The sequence below is a fragment of the Sceloporus occidentalis genome, unplaced genomic scaffold (assembly GCF_023333645.1).
Source record: "Sceloporus occidentalis isolate IW3139 unplaced genomic scaffold, rSceOcc1.0.p SCAF_158, whole genome shotgun sequence".
NCBI lineage: Eukaryota > Metazoa > Chordata > Lepidosauria > Squamata > Phrynosomatidae > Sceloporus > Sceloporus occidentalis.
The window spans coordinates 18701-33435 of NW_028317138.1; the positions used below are offsets into that span (position 1 = coordinate 18701).

Below are 14735 nucleotides of genomic sequence, written 5' to 3' on the forward strand. Positions count from 1 at the left end.
AGCGTCCCTTTAACATAATCGGCAGTATCTCTGTATCCTTAACTGAATTCCATGTAAAAGTTCTACCGACGTGTTTTATAGCCGGGCCGGTACATCAGGGCCGCCGCCTGCGGACGCCGTTATATCGCTTCTCATCCCGGTGCCCCTCTAATGTTTCCTGGATTTCTCGTTGCAGGTTGAAGGGACACTCGGAGCCGCCGTCATGGCCACCAAATCGCCTCCCCCGCTGATGAAAAAGCACAGCCAGACGGACCTGGTGAGCCGCCTGAAGACGCGCAAGATCCTGGGTGTCGGTGGGGAGGATGATGATGGAGAAGTTCACAGATCGAAGGTGACTACGTCGGCTTTCATATGTTTTTTTTTCCTGGGCTGACCAAACTAGGGGGCGCCAGTGATCATATCCGTACAAATCCGAGCTGCGGGGTAACATTCCATATTCTGGGGCCGTTTAAATATTAGCCTGCTGTCTGCGCTCGTGGGGCATCCGCATTTATGTTCTTTATTCACGTCAGCAGTAACAGCGTTCACGCCATACGCAGCGGCGGTGTACAAACTGCCAGCTTTCTAGCTAAACCTCTCTGTCCCTGTGGATGCATGAAAGGAGCTGCTGTGTGATTTCAGATCTCACAAGGACATCTCTTATCCCTAGAATAGAATCGGCCCCCATCCGGCCCCTGTCTACTCTGCCTATTTCTCCTACTGTAAAGACTCAAACCTTAATCAGTCGTTGGTCTCGTCTTAGATTCAGGAGCCGTATGCCTATCCCATGCATGTTTAATACACTCACTGTATTACCCTCTACCACTTCTGCTGGGCCACCGTTCCTGTTATCCAACATGTAGCGAGTCCATGGAGACGTTTTAAAATCTATTCTTGCTACTCGGCCCGCAGCCTCTCCTCTCCCTCTTCCATTTTTTTTTTTTTTATTTTTTTTTTAAGTATGATAATTAGCGGTTGCTCAGTATATCCCTGGCTCATTCTCCGTCTTTATCATTCGCTTTTTATTTTGTTTCCTTTCGTTCTCTCGCATTTTGCCCCACCGCTCCCCTCCCGGTCTGTTCCTTCAGCGCTCTCCACGGGAGGATTTTCTGCTCTAATGCGGATCTCCAGTTAAGTTTCTCTATAATCTTCTTCTCTGCCGCCGCCTTCTTCTTCTTGTCTCGGAGGCCGTCTGCTGTAATCAAATCGCTGGCATTTTATTTAACCCGTTAATGAGTGAAGATTGCGACTCCAAGCCCGCGTTACGTGAGAATAGCAATGAGGTTCATTGAAAGCTACGGACTGGAATTACTGTCCATAGACTGACTCCCTCATATCAGAGATACGTTTCTTTCATTCAAACCCCCCCCCCCAGGGGCCGTAGCATTTTAACCCTTTCTTTTTTACTGAGACATTCCTTGTAAGTCGGTAGCATTGTATCCATTTCTCGTTTCAGAATTCCACTGAATGTAATCACTGAAGATAAACACTTTTAGCTTGTTTTCCCAATAATACATTGCATAAGAAAAACAGCACATGGTGTAACAGACATGCTTTTACCCGTGTTCTCCGGCCATTAAGACATACATAAAGGGAATTAACAACGTACAGGAGGGAGGAAGAAGGAGAAATGTTGCAACAAGAGGCTATAATCTAACACTAGAGAGTCAGAGGCTGAGATGGAAAGGAAGGAAGTTTTACTTTACTGGGAGTAGGGTAGAGAAGTGGAACTGCCTCCCAGCAGAACTGGTAGAGGGTAATACAGTGAGGGTATTAAACATGCGCGGGATAGACATACGGCTCCTGAATCTAAGACGAGACCAACGACTGATTAAGGTTTGAGTCGTTACAGCAGGAGAAACGGGCAACTAGACGGGGGCCGGATGGGGGCCGATCTGCCGGCAGATACTATGTTTCAACTTGAGCCAAACTCCCGATTGGATCAGTCTGAGGTCTGTCCTTTAATTTTGTTTTCTGGTGTTTTTGTGAAAAATTCTAATCCTCTTCCGCAATTTATTGATGCTTTTCAGATCAGTCAAGTTCTAGGAAACGAAATAAAGTTTGCGGTGCGGGAGCCTCTCGGTCTCAGGTACGTCCCAACGCGGAACCCCCCCTCCCCCGATGCCCCTCTTTCTTTTCTAGGAGGTCAGAATGTGTGCTGGGTATGAGGGTATCGCAGGGTTCGACAGCCCTAAAAGCCCCGATAATGTGTATAGAAACAGCAGGAAAAGGGCTTTATAAACTAAACAGTGTTGCACCTCTAATCACTCCATAAACAAGTTGCCCCTTCTGTGCCGTTTGGAATGTCTGAGGATTATCTTCCAAGCCCCGATGGGTTATTTAGAGAGCGAGAAGTAATTCTGTGAACAGCCCCATACATAATGCATGGTGCAGCCTCGGCGTGTCCGTGCCCCGGGGCGATGTGACGGAGCACGGCAGCCAGCGAAGTGCCACTTATTCCGTTACTTTAATGATGTCGGCAGAGTTGCCGTGAAGTCCGGCGGCCGCTCGCTCTGCTCCAGTTGTAATCGTTTATTTCGGCTACATAATCAGATCGTTGTGTGATCGCACTTTCTGTGTTCTGAAGCCGTTCACCGGGGCAGCGCTGGTTTAACAGGGGGGTTAGCTACAAGCTCAATACTGCCACCACCTGGCCTGGATCAGAATACATGATTAATTAGACAGTTAAGGCTTTATTAGGGTATCTTTGGGGTATTAACCTCCCCGCTGGTAAAATTTTCATACATAAAGAAATTCCATGCAAATGGTTGAAATATCCGGAACATTCCATTGGTCTTCGTGGGGGATTCCTTTACATTGGAACACAACGATTCTGTGTTGTTCAAAGCCGTAGAGTGCAGCACGGTTTTATGTTGACTTTACTGTGGCGTTAAACCTACTGAGGATGATGGGAATTGGTGTCCTGGTTTATAGAGAGATATATCTATGTTCCTATTCGGTTCTCTTTGAGTGATAACCTCTCCTGTTCTGCAGGGTATGGCAGTTCCTCTCGGCCCTCATGTTCACGGGAATCGCAGTCATGGTAAGTAGGCGCCATAATATTTATACAAAGTAGCCGAGAGCCTGCGGATTTATTCAGAATTTCCTTCAGCTGCTGTCCCCCTGGTTTGCTTTGTATTCTTGTTTCCTTATTATTCCTTCCCATGGGTACGTCTCTTCCCCCTCCGGTGTCCGCAACCCTTTTTGTACATTTCAGAGAGGGTTTTGGGGAACGGAGGCATCTGTGGCTCATTCATTCACTGTAAAAGCCATGATTTAAACCTTGCAGCGATATTTGCAATGTGCGCTGAATGTAATATAGTTTTTTGTTTTTTTTTCTTTTTATTCCTTCCGCTCTCTAAGTGGAAAATCGGATGAGTGTCTCTGCAGACAATGCGACGTACTTGCGCGATTTCCCTCCTAGAGGGTTGTATTGTGTGTCGCCCCGTAGATCACATTAGCACTCATTCTTCACTGGGATCTCAGATCGGAAAGCATTAAGCGGGCGCTGCAAGCCTTTGTACGGATCCAATCATGGGTTAACCCCAGGGGCTCTAAACCTTCGGGGGCCCCTAAGCAAAATGATTAGGAGGGGGGCATCTTAGATATGCGAGTGAAGGGGCTGAGGGATAGTTAAGAAACCTAAAAGATACATTACTACATATAACGTCTTGCACCCCACCTGCAAATGGCCCAAAGCTTATGATTTTTTTTAATTTATTCTTTAGTCCAGTGTTACCTCTAAGGTGAAAAAACTTCTTTATTACTGGGCTATGTGGCATCGCAGCTTCTTCAAACAACAATAAAATATTTTATTTTCATGCAGTATATTCTTGCATGTTTAAAAACATACTTTAAAAAAAAAATATCTATAAAATAAATTATTAAAAAATATAATATTTATATAATTTTAATAAAGGTTTCACATAGGGAGGTTTTAAAACCTTTGTGAATCAAAACCGTCTACTTTCGTAAAGATTTATACATTTTATATGGGTTTGAAACACTGAGCAAAACCAATATCCGGAATATATTTTGGAAACGTTTTCCTCGGGGGCTAAGAACAATGTTTTACCCCAAAAATAGATAATATAGTAACATATAAAAGAAGTGATTGTTGGCGATATTGACTTGATTCCTCCTATTTAAAAAAAAAAAAAAAAAAAAAAAAAACAACAAAAAAAACACAAAACATTTTAATAAACTGTAACAAATGTCTGTCTGGCTACGCTCCAAGATTCACATATATTGGATATCGAAAATCTTGTTACTTTTTAAAAGGCAGCTTAAAAAAAAAAACCAAAAAAAAACCCAGCGTAATTATTTTTTATTATTAAATAAAAATATGCATTTTCTGATTATTTTACAAGAATGGGTAACCTACTGGCACGTTAGTAACTTGGATGTTGTGTTTTATTCTTTACCTCTGATGAAGCACGTTTTGGGGTCTTCTCATTAACCTCCTCTAAGTTTTTGATCCCAAACCTGGCGGGAGTTTAATGCTTATCCCTCTTGCGTTGACAATATAATGATGTTCCCTTAATGTAGTATTTCCTCAGCCCTGCCAGCAGGGGGCGCCGCTGTAACAGATCTGAGCGCTGTTCTTCTATGAAGTCCTGGTAATGAGGTTGTGTGAGCGGGAACGTTCTTTTCCGCGCTGCATTGATTTTTGTGTGCTGTCGCGCTGTGAGATCGCCCGCCGTGGCGGACTCCAAATTGGCACAGCCTGGCTTTTATAGTTTATAATCCGAAGTCGTCGGGCTATTGCGGAAGAAGCCGCCTTAGCGAAGCCTTCCGGTATCGCCGCGCCGCTCCGTCCCCGGCTGTTGTTCTGCTTCGTTTCTTAGAACGTTCTGAAATGTTCCCGTTTATTTGTTTCTGTGTCCCGCAGGCTCTGGCGTTCCCCGAGCAGCTTTATGAAGCCGTTTTTGACGGCAGAGCAGTCAGCAGTAAAACGTCTACGCGGCTGTACGGCGGAGCCCTGTTCAGTAAGTCTCCCTGACTCGAAGCCGTCCAGAAACCCGCAAAAGGGCTAAAAACTATTCCCACCAATTGTTCAGTTCGTTTTTGACTCATTCGTTATTGGACAACAAATTCTGTTTCCTGACCATTAGTTTCGGTCATTTTTAATTCGGTAAAATAAATTTGTTGCCCAGCGTCCTCATTCACTCACTCTTTTTCGTTCTCTCTCTTATATGCTCTCTGAATGTCTCCCTACCTTCTCTGCCAATCACTTCTGTTTCCATGTCTTGTCCTCCTCTCTTCTATCTTCTCTTTTTCTCCCTTCTTTCTTTGTCTGCATCTCCAGGGACATTACCTCCTGACGAACTTCCGCCCAAACAGCGGAGCTTCCGGTGACGTCCTCTCCCTCCAGTCAAGACGAATCTGAACACATAAATCTAATCCGGGAAGGGGGGCGCTTGATCCCAGATTTCAGAATTAACCCTGAATTTTAAACCATCATCAAAACTATAAATGCACATACGACACGATCCTTAACAAACAACCATTTAGAACTTTGAAAGAATAAAGGAAGCTTTAGTTTTATTAGCCCGCTGTTTTGCGCGGATCCTGTGACCTCTGCGTGTTCGCTCTGCATCTTAAGTACTACTTTGTGGTTTTGCGTCTGCCGAGGTTTTTCACAGATACGTAACTCCTTGTTTCCCTGGCGACTGACCTTGATTTGCTCCAGTTTTAAATTATTTTATGCCCATACCGTACATTTAATGAGTTAACTCTCCATCATCCTGAACCTTTATTCCCTGTGTGTGAAACTAAAGTTACATTTCCTATTTTTCTTTTACTTGCTCCTGCTGTGTTAATTATATTATACTTTGTATTAGTGTTGTTAGAATTAACCCATTTTATTGAGGGACAGCGACCCCTTGTGGTGATTTGGGGTATTAAAACCCCCAGCATGTTTTATTTGCAGGCATCTCTTTAATCCTTTGGAATTCCATGTACACGGTGGAGAAGGTCATCATCCGGTGGACCCTGCTCACCGAGGCCTGCTACTTCAGCATCCAGCTGATCGGTGAGTGAATAGCCGGTAACTGTGATTATTCCTTCCCAGAGTCTCTCTCTCTCCCCCCTTTTGTTAAATTGCTTATTGGTTCAAGCATGGGGGGGGGGGGTGAACTTCGGATAATGCTAGTTGTGCCACAGTCTGCCTCAGACCATTTCCCTGAGGTTTTATAGTTCCTAATTTTTAATGAAATATCTCTTTATTACACTTATTGCTGAACAAAAATCCCAAGCTATAGGTAGGTTTAATAAATGAATGAACTGATGGCATCCGTTCCCCGTTTCATTCGGCATTAACTCGGTCTATGCATTTTTAAAGCTTTGTGAGCACAGCCCTTATTTGGATTTTTTGGTGCCGTTTTTTATTTTTTATTATTATTATTACTTATTGCTTTATATAGCACCGTCATATTCCGTAGTGCTGTACAATGTGTACACTGTTACAAGCCAGCCCAGATAATAGACAGACACCCAACGTCTCTGGGATTACCTAGATATACGTGAGTTGCGAGTATCTGGAGCTCACTTTAAAATAAATAACTGTGTTGGCTCCTGCAGATAACTTTCTAAACTGATTGCAGAAAGACTAGCGAAGTATTCTACGACTGTTCAAGCTTTTGGTTCTGTAAATCCAAGTTGTTATATGATGCACTAATCGTAATGTCTTCTTTATCCGTTGGACGGCGCCACGCTATGCGACGGTGCTACATAGCTAAACCAATAGCTAGCTCCTGATTCTAAGAATTGGTGTCCAGCATGTGAACCCACCTGCTTACAATCCCTCGAACCTTCTATCTGGAAGGAGTTTAAAAAAAAAAAAAGTATTTGAAGGTCAAAAAAACTACACAACCTATTAATTATTACTTACAAATTGATTGTGTTGGTTTTTGGGTCACTGGGGGAAGCTATTTCCTGTTGCACGCCCTCTTGAGCACTTTAATGTGCGACAAAAAAGTGTATCCCCCCCCTACGTTACTTGGGGCAAAGGTCCGTGTAAATCTTCCATGCTGGCTCATGTTCCACTACGAAATAGTTTGATATGTATATAGCGTGTTCTTGCCGTGTACCCCTCTCGTGCCACCACCCCGTGACCCTGTTCTAATTGTTGTTTTTGTTCTCGTGCAGTGACCACGGTGACCGTGATAGAGAGCGATGTGTCTTCCATCACAGCCGCCGTGCTGGTCTGCGGTTGCCTCGTCTTCGTTGCCATCAGCGGGTATTTTTATTACCAAGTTGGCCGCCGGCCCAAGAAGCTCTGATGCGGTTTCATTTCTTCCAGACCACGGGCATCGCTCCACGCCGGGCTGTGACGTTGTTAAACACCTGCGCACAACGCCAAGAACTGCCTCCCCTTTGGTCTTCGGACCGTCCCTTTCGTACCCCTGGAGCCGCCGGAGCGGAGCTATGAACCCCAATTCCCCCCCCCCCCCGAAGCCGGACGGACTCTTCCCCGCGTGGGTTTCCGAAGCACACGGCATGCACAGCTCACAGTGTTTTAGATTTGCACCTGCATTTAACCTCTTAGTAGCCAAAATGGTTCGGCACACACCTGCCCAAGGTGTCTGAGTGCAACAAAGTATAATTATTTTTTCTAGTTCCTTATAACCTGTTTTTACCCCAATTTACAGCAACATTCAAGGTGATTACCCGACGCGTTTTGTGTTCCTTCCATCCTCGCTGTAAATGAGGCCTCTCCTGCTTACCCTCGCTTCGTGATCCCCGCTGTAATCTCATATTACTATTTATTGTAGTATTCTCTATTTGAAAACAAACAAACAAAAAAAAAGAAAGAGAAGCCCTGTTAACCCTTTGACTGCCAAAGCTGTGCCTTGTTGTACAACCCCCCCCCCCCACACACACACACACACACACACACACACACACACACACACCAGGCACGGTGTTGCGCCTCGAGTCTGTAGGTTTCATCTCGGTAACAGATGTGCGCAGCCTCGTTAAAATCACTGCCTTATAATTTGCTAAATACTTTAAATGTGGTCGTTTCTGCCCCAGCGTGGGACTTTCCCCAACGGGGGGGGGGGGGGGCAAAAGAAAATATTAAGCTGCCATTTACTATTAATATTAAAAGCCTCGTTTTGCACGGTACCAGCGCTGCCCGCGGCATGGTGTATACTTTGTATATTTTTGGTAGATTTTGTATTGCTGGGATTTTATATTTTATCCCTCGTACCTTTTAACCATTTCTGTGCCAGAAGAAAAATTTCATGTGGTTTATTACTAATGGGGGGGGGGGGTGGGTTGTTGTCGATTCGACATACAGCACAAAACCCGCAAAGACTTGTTGGTAAAACCGGGTATGCAGGGGCGCAGTGGGTTAAACGCAGGGGTTGTTAAGTGGCTTTAACGATATCACAATAAATGATCAGATTCCTTGAAGTTCCATTGTGTCAAAAAATGTCCTGCCGGGGCTCACAAAGTTTAGAGTGTCAGAAGCCACCCAACTTCTACCACTTTCTGTTGCCCCAAACTAAAACCATTTAGATCAAGGTTACCGTAAAATTATATATATATATATATATATATATATATATATATATATATCACAGAGAAGAGAATCCAATATATATAAATATGGGTATATATATATAATTAATATGGGTTTATATAGATTGGATTTCCTTCTCTGTGTATAAATATACACACGGAGAGAGAAGGGAATCCTAATATATATATATATATATATATTAGAATATATACACACACACACACACACACACACGTGACTTCTCCCTCCTTAATATTCATTGTGAAGTTGTTGTATTTTTTCTGTGTTGAGAAAACTTAATACCTCAGTAACTTCCATAATAAAATCTGCATTTAGTAGACATTAGCAGCTTCCAAACATCTGCCTCTCGTTAGAATGTTGGTTTTCATGTTATATAGAAATTATGCATTGTTTATATATATATATATATATATATATATATATGTGTGTGTATATTATAAAGTATATTTAATGGAATGCGAAACGGGGCACTGGACGGGCCGAATGCGGGCGATGCAGCAAATTTTGTCTTTTAGCACCGAGAAAAATACCAATCAGTTTCGCGGGGGGTTAATGCAACTTTCACAATTTAATATAAACATTTACAGTTACAAAATAAATATTTTCAGCATATTTTACACATTTCCCGCCTCGTTCACCCTTTCCCTGCTGGAGCTCGGCTCCGCAGTCCTATAATAATCGGGGACGGCCGGAGGTTAACCCTTTCTGCCTCTCTGCCTGCGACATATACGTTATTAGCGAGCGTTCCAGGGCACTCAAGTAGCGAAAGAGTCGGTAGGATCCCTATTACTAAATTACCACGTGAGAAAAAAAAAAAAATCACTGGCACAATCCTATTCACATTTATTCACAGGGAGAGAGGTCAAAAGAAGGGGGTTTAAATTTACTGGCAGACCACCGGAAACCTAGTGCATCAAGCCAGCGTTTATAACGATGCAGAAGGGAGAATGGATCCGGACCGGTATCTATCTACTGCTGCCCCATAGGGGAGGGGGATGGGGCAAATTAATATAACTGAATTATAATATTTTTAATGCTCCGTAGCCTTGTGCACTGGTGACCCCGACATTATTGTACGCCTGGTCGCAATGTATATCAGTTTCTCGGTCCGTTCTGAGGTCCCTCTATGTTTGCTTTATGCTGAAATCTCTGGGCAAAGGATGTCAACCGGGACGTTTAGCAACAATGCTGCGAGATTCATTGTTTATTTGTTTTTATTTAATTTTTTCCTGAAATTCATAGCACTTTTTTTTTTTTTTTACGCAAGATTTACCAAGGAGACCTGGATTTCGGTCTTCTTTCCTAACGCCGCCCGGGTTGAGTAAGGCTAGCGTGACCCTCGCGAGGCAGACTTAGTAGAGACGGGCCGGCGGCCCCACGCACGCTCGTTGGTTTTATACGGAGGCACTCAGCCGTATTGGGGGTACCCCCGGCATCGGGGAACATACTCCAGGATCATTATTTGGGGGGTTGGCGTCACATTGTTGGAGGAAAAGCCCGCATTGAAAGGTGTCGGGGAGCTTCTCGCCATCATAATGTGTGGGACGTGTTTGATATAAAGTATCGGTGTAAGAACGGCAGCGTTCCACGGGTTTTCTGACGCTTTCGTATCCCGTTATCGACTTAATAGCACCCAGTCTCCTCGAGTCACGTGCTTCCGGATGCTACGCGGTCAACTAAATAAAGTGTTAAAGGGAAGAGAATGCTTTGCCTTAACTTTGTGCTGTCAGGAGGGTCCACGTGAGACTCAAGGGGCACTGGTACCCCAAAACCCCCATGCTCCCTGTAATCAGTCATTAATAGCAGAGGTAAGCTGGCCAAAGCCAGAGATGGTGTCTAATTAAGGATTGGCACTAAACGGCACGATAGTGCAAGGTTGTAGTCGTTGCAGCACAGCGTCTCTAGGTGGGAGGTAACCCGGAATAACCTTTAGTGGCGCACGGTATTCGTGGCTCGCTCGTGTTTTGGATGCTATGTCCTTTCCACCCGTGGGGGAAATGGTTTACGAGCCATGGATTGGATGGTCCTGCTTGCGGCGAGGTTGAGGAAACCTCGGCGGAAGGCGGCTTTCAAAGTTTTACGTGTGGTTGCTGTTTTCTAGTCGCTCGGTCGTCGGAGGCGGTGGGTCGCGAATACCCTGCAGGGTTGGCACGGTCGTCGTCTTCTCTGGAAATCTTTACTGGATTCCCCTGAACAGACACATGGCAAACACCATCGCGCAGAGCTGGCAATCAGAAAGATGGACGTTAGCAATACCTCGGTGCGGCAGCAAGGGGGCAGCAGAGATTTAAACAATTCAAACCCTCCAGTCAAATACCATTAGATCTGCGGATTCTACGTTATTGCGTCATCGTACAAAATCCACACTATTGGTAATAACGCCAGTCTGTTTCTCCTGTATTAAGCCCTTTCGGTATCATTAGGTTCTTTCAGCCGAGGGAAAATAAGAGTTAAATGTCAAACGGGAGGGCAAAAGGGGCTGTCATCATGTTATTGATTTAATATCCAATACTGGCTGAGGGCGATAGGAGCTGGAATGTATAAATTAAAGCGAATATATAAATCAATACATTTTTAGGGTTTGTCTTACCTCGACAGCCAAAACACCAATGGTTAATGCCCCAGCGATATATACATAGGGCTCCAGCGAGGTCAGTATCACAGAGTAACAGCCCTGGAGGAGCAGAAGGGAGGGGGTTAATGAGGGCGAGATATGCCGCAGGTAAGCACAAAGTATAGAGCCAGACCGTAATAATAATACTTTGCATCATTAGAGTGCGTTGGACGCTTTATAGCTTCTTAGCATAGTTTGGGTATCGTTTCCAGATGTTATCAGGATGCTGACCTGCCCTTGGCTGCGCATGTCCTCTCCAAACCCCAACGTTCTACGGCTACGGTTACATTCAGGCCAAACGTAAAGAAATCACAAAATCGGAGTAAAGATAAGGAACGGGCCGTTAATGGTGTTTATTGTTGTGTATCGATACGTTGCTTTTGGGGACACGTTGTTTACTTTGACTCTGGTCTTGTCTACCGACTCACGTGAAAAGAGAAGACGACCCCCAACAAGTTGCATGGAACCATCTCTTGTTTCTAAAAGTAATTCAAGTCTGCCAACTAACCTTAAGAATAAATACTCCTGATTCCAAACCCGTTACTTTCACGGCCTGGTATTCTATACCAAGCATTCTATGGGGTTTGTATTCCGTGAACCCGCCAGGAGCATTGGTTCGAACAGAGAAGCAAATGGACATTAGGGGGGAATGAACCCCAAACTTTCTCATTCGTTAAACCAGACGCGGTACTTCTATGCTGTGGGGGTCTTGGCCCCCCCGTGGTTAATAATGCTGCGTGTGAATAGTTGTGATACAGGATGGGGATTAGCGATACATAAACGCTAAGCTCTCCTGTACCTGTCTGTTCTGGAACATCTGCTTCCCCTCCAGACACTCGGCCTTGTTAAGGATTTCTCCATCTCTAGCGAGGCGTTCTCGTCTGCAGCAGGCCTCCGGGACTCGCTGGTGGGGCTTCGTCTTAAATCGCGCACCGTCTTCGAAATCTTCCGGCCCATTTACCCCGCAGCATTCAAACTGTGAGAGAATAAAAGAGTGAAAAGTATGACTATTACCTCCAGGAAAGTATAGAGTTAGGAGATATATATGTAAATCCGCATTCACTTGTGAACTATGCAGCCACCTGTGTTCAAGCAGGTCAATTTAGAATTCCTGTACGCTTGGAGCCCTCGTGATAAATATTTTCCACTTACCTGACCTTTTTCTTTGTTACGTTACATAGAACGCCATCTATTTAAGGATTATTTATGTGTTTCTGCTTCGTTCTGCTACCAAAAGCCGTGGCCAACCCAGTTAATCCAAAAATCACTAATTTCACATTTATGGGACTGTGTATTAAGTGGCGTCAGGCACAAAGCCGGTGGTTAACGTACCGTTGTCATAACGGAGTTCCACGTGGCCGAGAAGACCTCTGTGCTGTTACTGCCGTGGTAATGTCTCTTCACTTCCTTGGTGAAGAAGTCTCTGGTCAACTGCAGAAAAGAGGGTTTCATGTAACCCGTGATCCGTTATCGAGTTGGGTCCCAGAAATTGTTTTACTTACGTTCTCGCGGAACAGGAAGGCCAGGATGGCAGCCGACAGTTCAGCCAGGAATATGATCAGAATAAACATGAAGAACTGGAAGAAGAAAGGAGCTTCGTTAGGAGACGAGCCGCCGGCTACAACAATAAATGTTATTGTGATTGGGACTTAATTATACAAAGTCAACAGATCGGCCCCCGTCTAGTCGCCCGTTTCTCCTGCTCTAAAGACTCAAACCTTAATCAGTCGTTGGACGAATCCCCCCCTTATGCAGATCGGGTTATTTACCCCCAAAAAACAGATACATAACAGGTCATCGCCTCGATACGTACGAACAGCAGCAGACACTTATTTTCACGGATGGCACCGCAGCAGCCCAGGAATCCAAGCAGAAACAGCATGGCGCCCATTGCCAGAACCAGATAGGCCCCCATAAAAAGCAAGGGGTTCGTGGCAATTATCTCTCGGAATCCGGTGGGGTCGACAATGACCCATACCCCAAGTCCAAGCAAAAAGCCTCCGCCGAGCTGAGGAAGAACAAAGAGGTTATCGTAACGAATGAGAGAGAGACGAACATTATACAGAAACATGATTTTTGTGAGCTTTAGGTCTTCTGACCACATTGCTGGTCAGCAGTAATAGAGAATACTAGGGTATGACATCATATTCTAACAACCCTACATTAGCAGAGCCATGAGAGATCTCAATAACTTCTTTCACTATACTAAATACTGAACCCAACTTTGAGAAGAAAGGATGGACAAGAGAGCCTCCACCAACCGCTTCAACGAAGAAAAAGATGTCAAGTTACATCAGCTGATGAGACCTCTGAGCTCTCATCTTTAGAAGGAAGAAACCTCTTAGGCTCTGGGCGCTCAGGTACATTTTTCCCCCCTAAGATGACCCAATAGAAAAACATCAAACTTGACTAATCATTCCATTTTCTGTTGGGCTAATACGGCTGTAACATTTTATCAAAGGCGAAAAGTACTTACGAATATGAAGAAGTTGAAGATGAACATCAGGTATTTCACGCAGCTCAGGTTGTCGCCCTCCATTTTAGCAAATTCTCCTAAAAGGGACGCAGAAGATGTATAATTTAATTGTAAAACTCAACACTGATTAAAACGAAGCTTAATTATTATACATCGAGAGCAATTGAGGAACAAGCCCAAACGGCACAGTTTGTGGCCATCGGATGAGGACCTTACTGTATAGTCCCAGAATTCCAACCAAGAACCTTCTTCAACACTTCAATCAAACAAAGACTGGTTCTATAGGTCGTAAGATATCACTAACTAAACAGACTTAGCAACTTATGTCCTCTCCATAAAAAAACCCAGCCAGTCATTGAAGACGGGAGAGTTGGCACAGGGTCAGATCAATCTATTGCCATAAATATCATATCGATTCTACTAACAAATTCATTGTTACTTTGAAAGACAAACAGATAAAAGAACGGGCTGACTGTGTCGCTCATCCGAGGGTCTGGTTATTTCAAACAGGGTGTTACATTGTAGCAGCTGATATCTGAGTAGGGTTGATGGCCAGGTTCCTTTTGGGACTGCTGTTCAGGAACAACATCTGAAGAACATCACTGACCTAGGAGGACATTGTCTGTTAGGACAAAGCCCAGATGAAGAGGACCCAGTGGCTTTTTGAGTTTTTCTTCCCTTTTCATAGAATAGACGATGGAAATATTGGTTCTGTTCAGTGTATTCGACTTGGGTGCTTTAATTCTGGCCCTTATGGACATTTAGAAGACCCTTTTGGCTCAAACTATATTAATATCTGAAAAAGTGGAAGCAGAGTTACCTACGATATCAAGAAAACCAGAGAAATTACAATTATTGGTCTCGGCTCGTTCCTCTTTTTTGATACAATGTTGGGCGATATCAACAAGAAATATCAAATCATCGAGTGATTCATTGTAGACGGGTCAGGGGTTGGAGTAGGTATCTGGATGGCTTCTCTTCGGGGGGGGGACATAGTGAATATTCACTTATTTGTTTTATATTCCAAATAAAACAGATGAACCCAACCATATTTCTTTATTTATTGTCATTTCAATAAAACAGAATATTTCTTTGGCTTCGCTCCCCTGCACCGC

The 14735-nt window shown here is 44.2% G+C and overlaps 2 protein-coding genes across 2 annotated transcripts; one reads left to right on the forward strand and one right to left on the reverse strand.

Moving 5' to 3' along the window:
• The first annotated feature begins 202 nt into the window (after positions 1-202).
• LOC149280161 (tumor protein p53-inducible protein 11-like) lies at positions 203-7262 on the forward strand. Its single transcript, XM_089500761.1, has 6 exons — positions 203-331; positions 2010-2068; positions 2974-3022; positions 4871-4967; positions 5912-6013; positions 7129-7262. The coding sequence occupies exons 1-6, from the start codon at positions 203-205 to the stop codon at positions 7260-7262; spliced, it is 570 nt and encodes a 189-aa protein (XP_089356887.1).
• A 3444-nt stretch (positions 7263-10706) lies between these two features.
• Positions 10707-13683, reverse strand: LOC149280162 (tetraspanin-18-like). Its single transcript, XM_089500764.1, has 7 exons — positions 13621-13683; positions 12958-13152; positions 12647-12721; positions 12477-12575; positions 11944-12120; positions 11121-11204; positions 10707-10754 (listed from the first exon to the last, which is right to left on the reverse strand). The coding sequence occupies exons 1-7, from the start codon at positions 13681-13683 to the stop codon at positions 10707-10709; spliced, it is 741 nt and encodes a 246-aa protein (XP_089356890.1).
• Positions 13684-14735: the final 1052 nt, after the last annotated feature.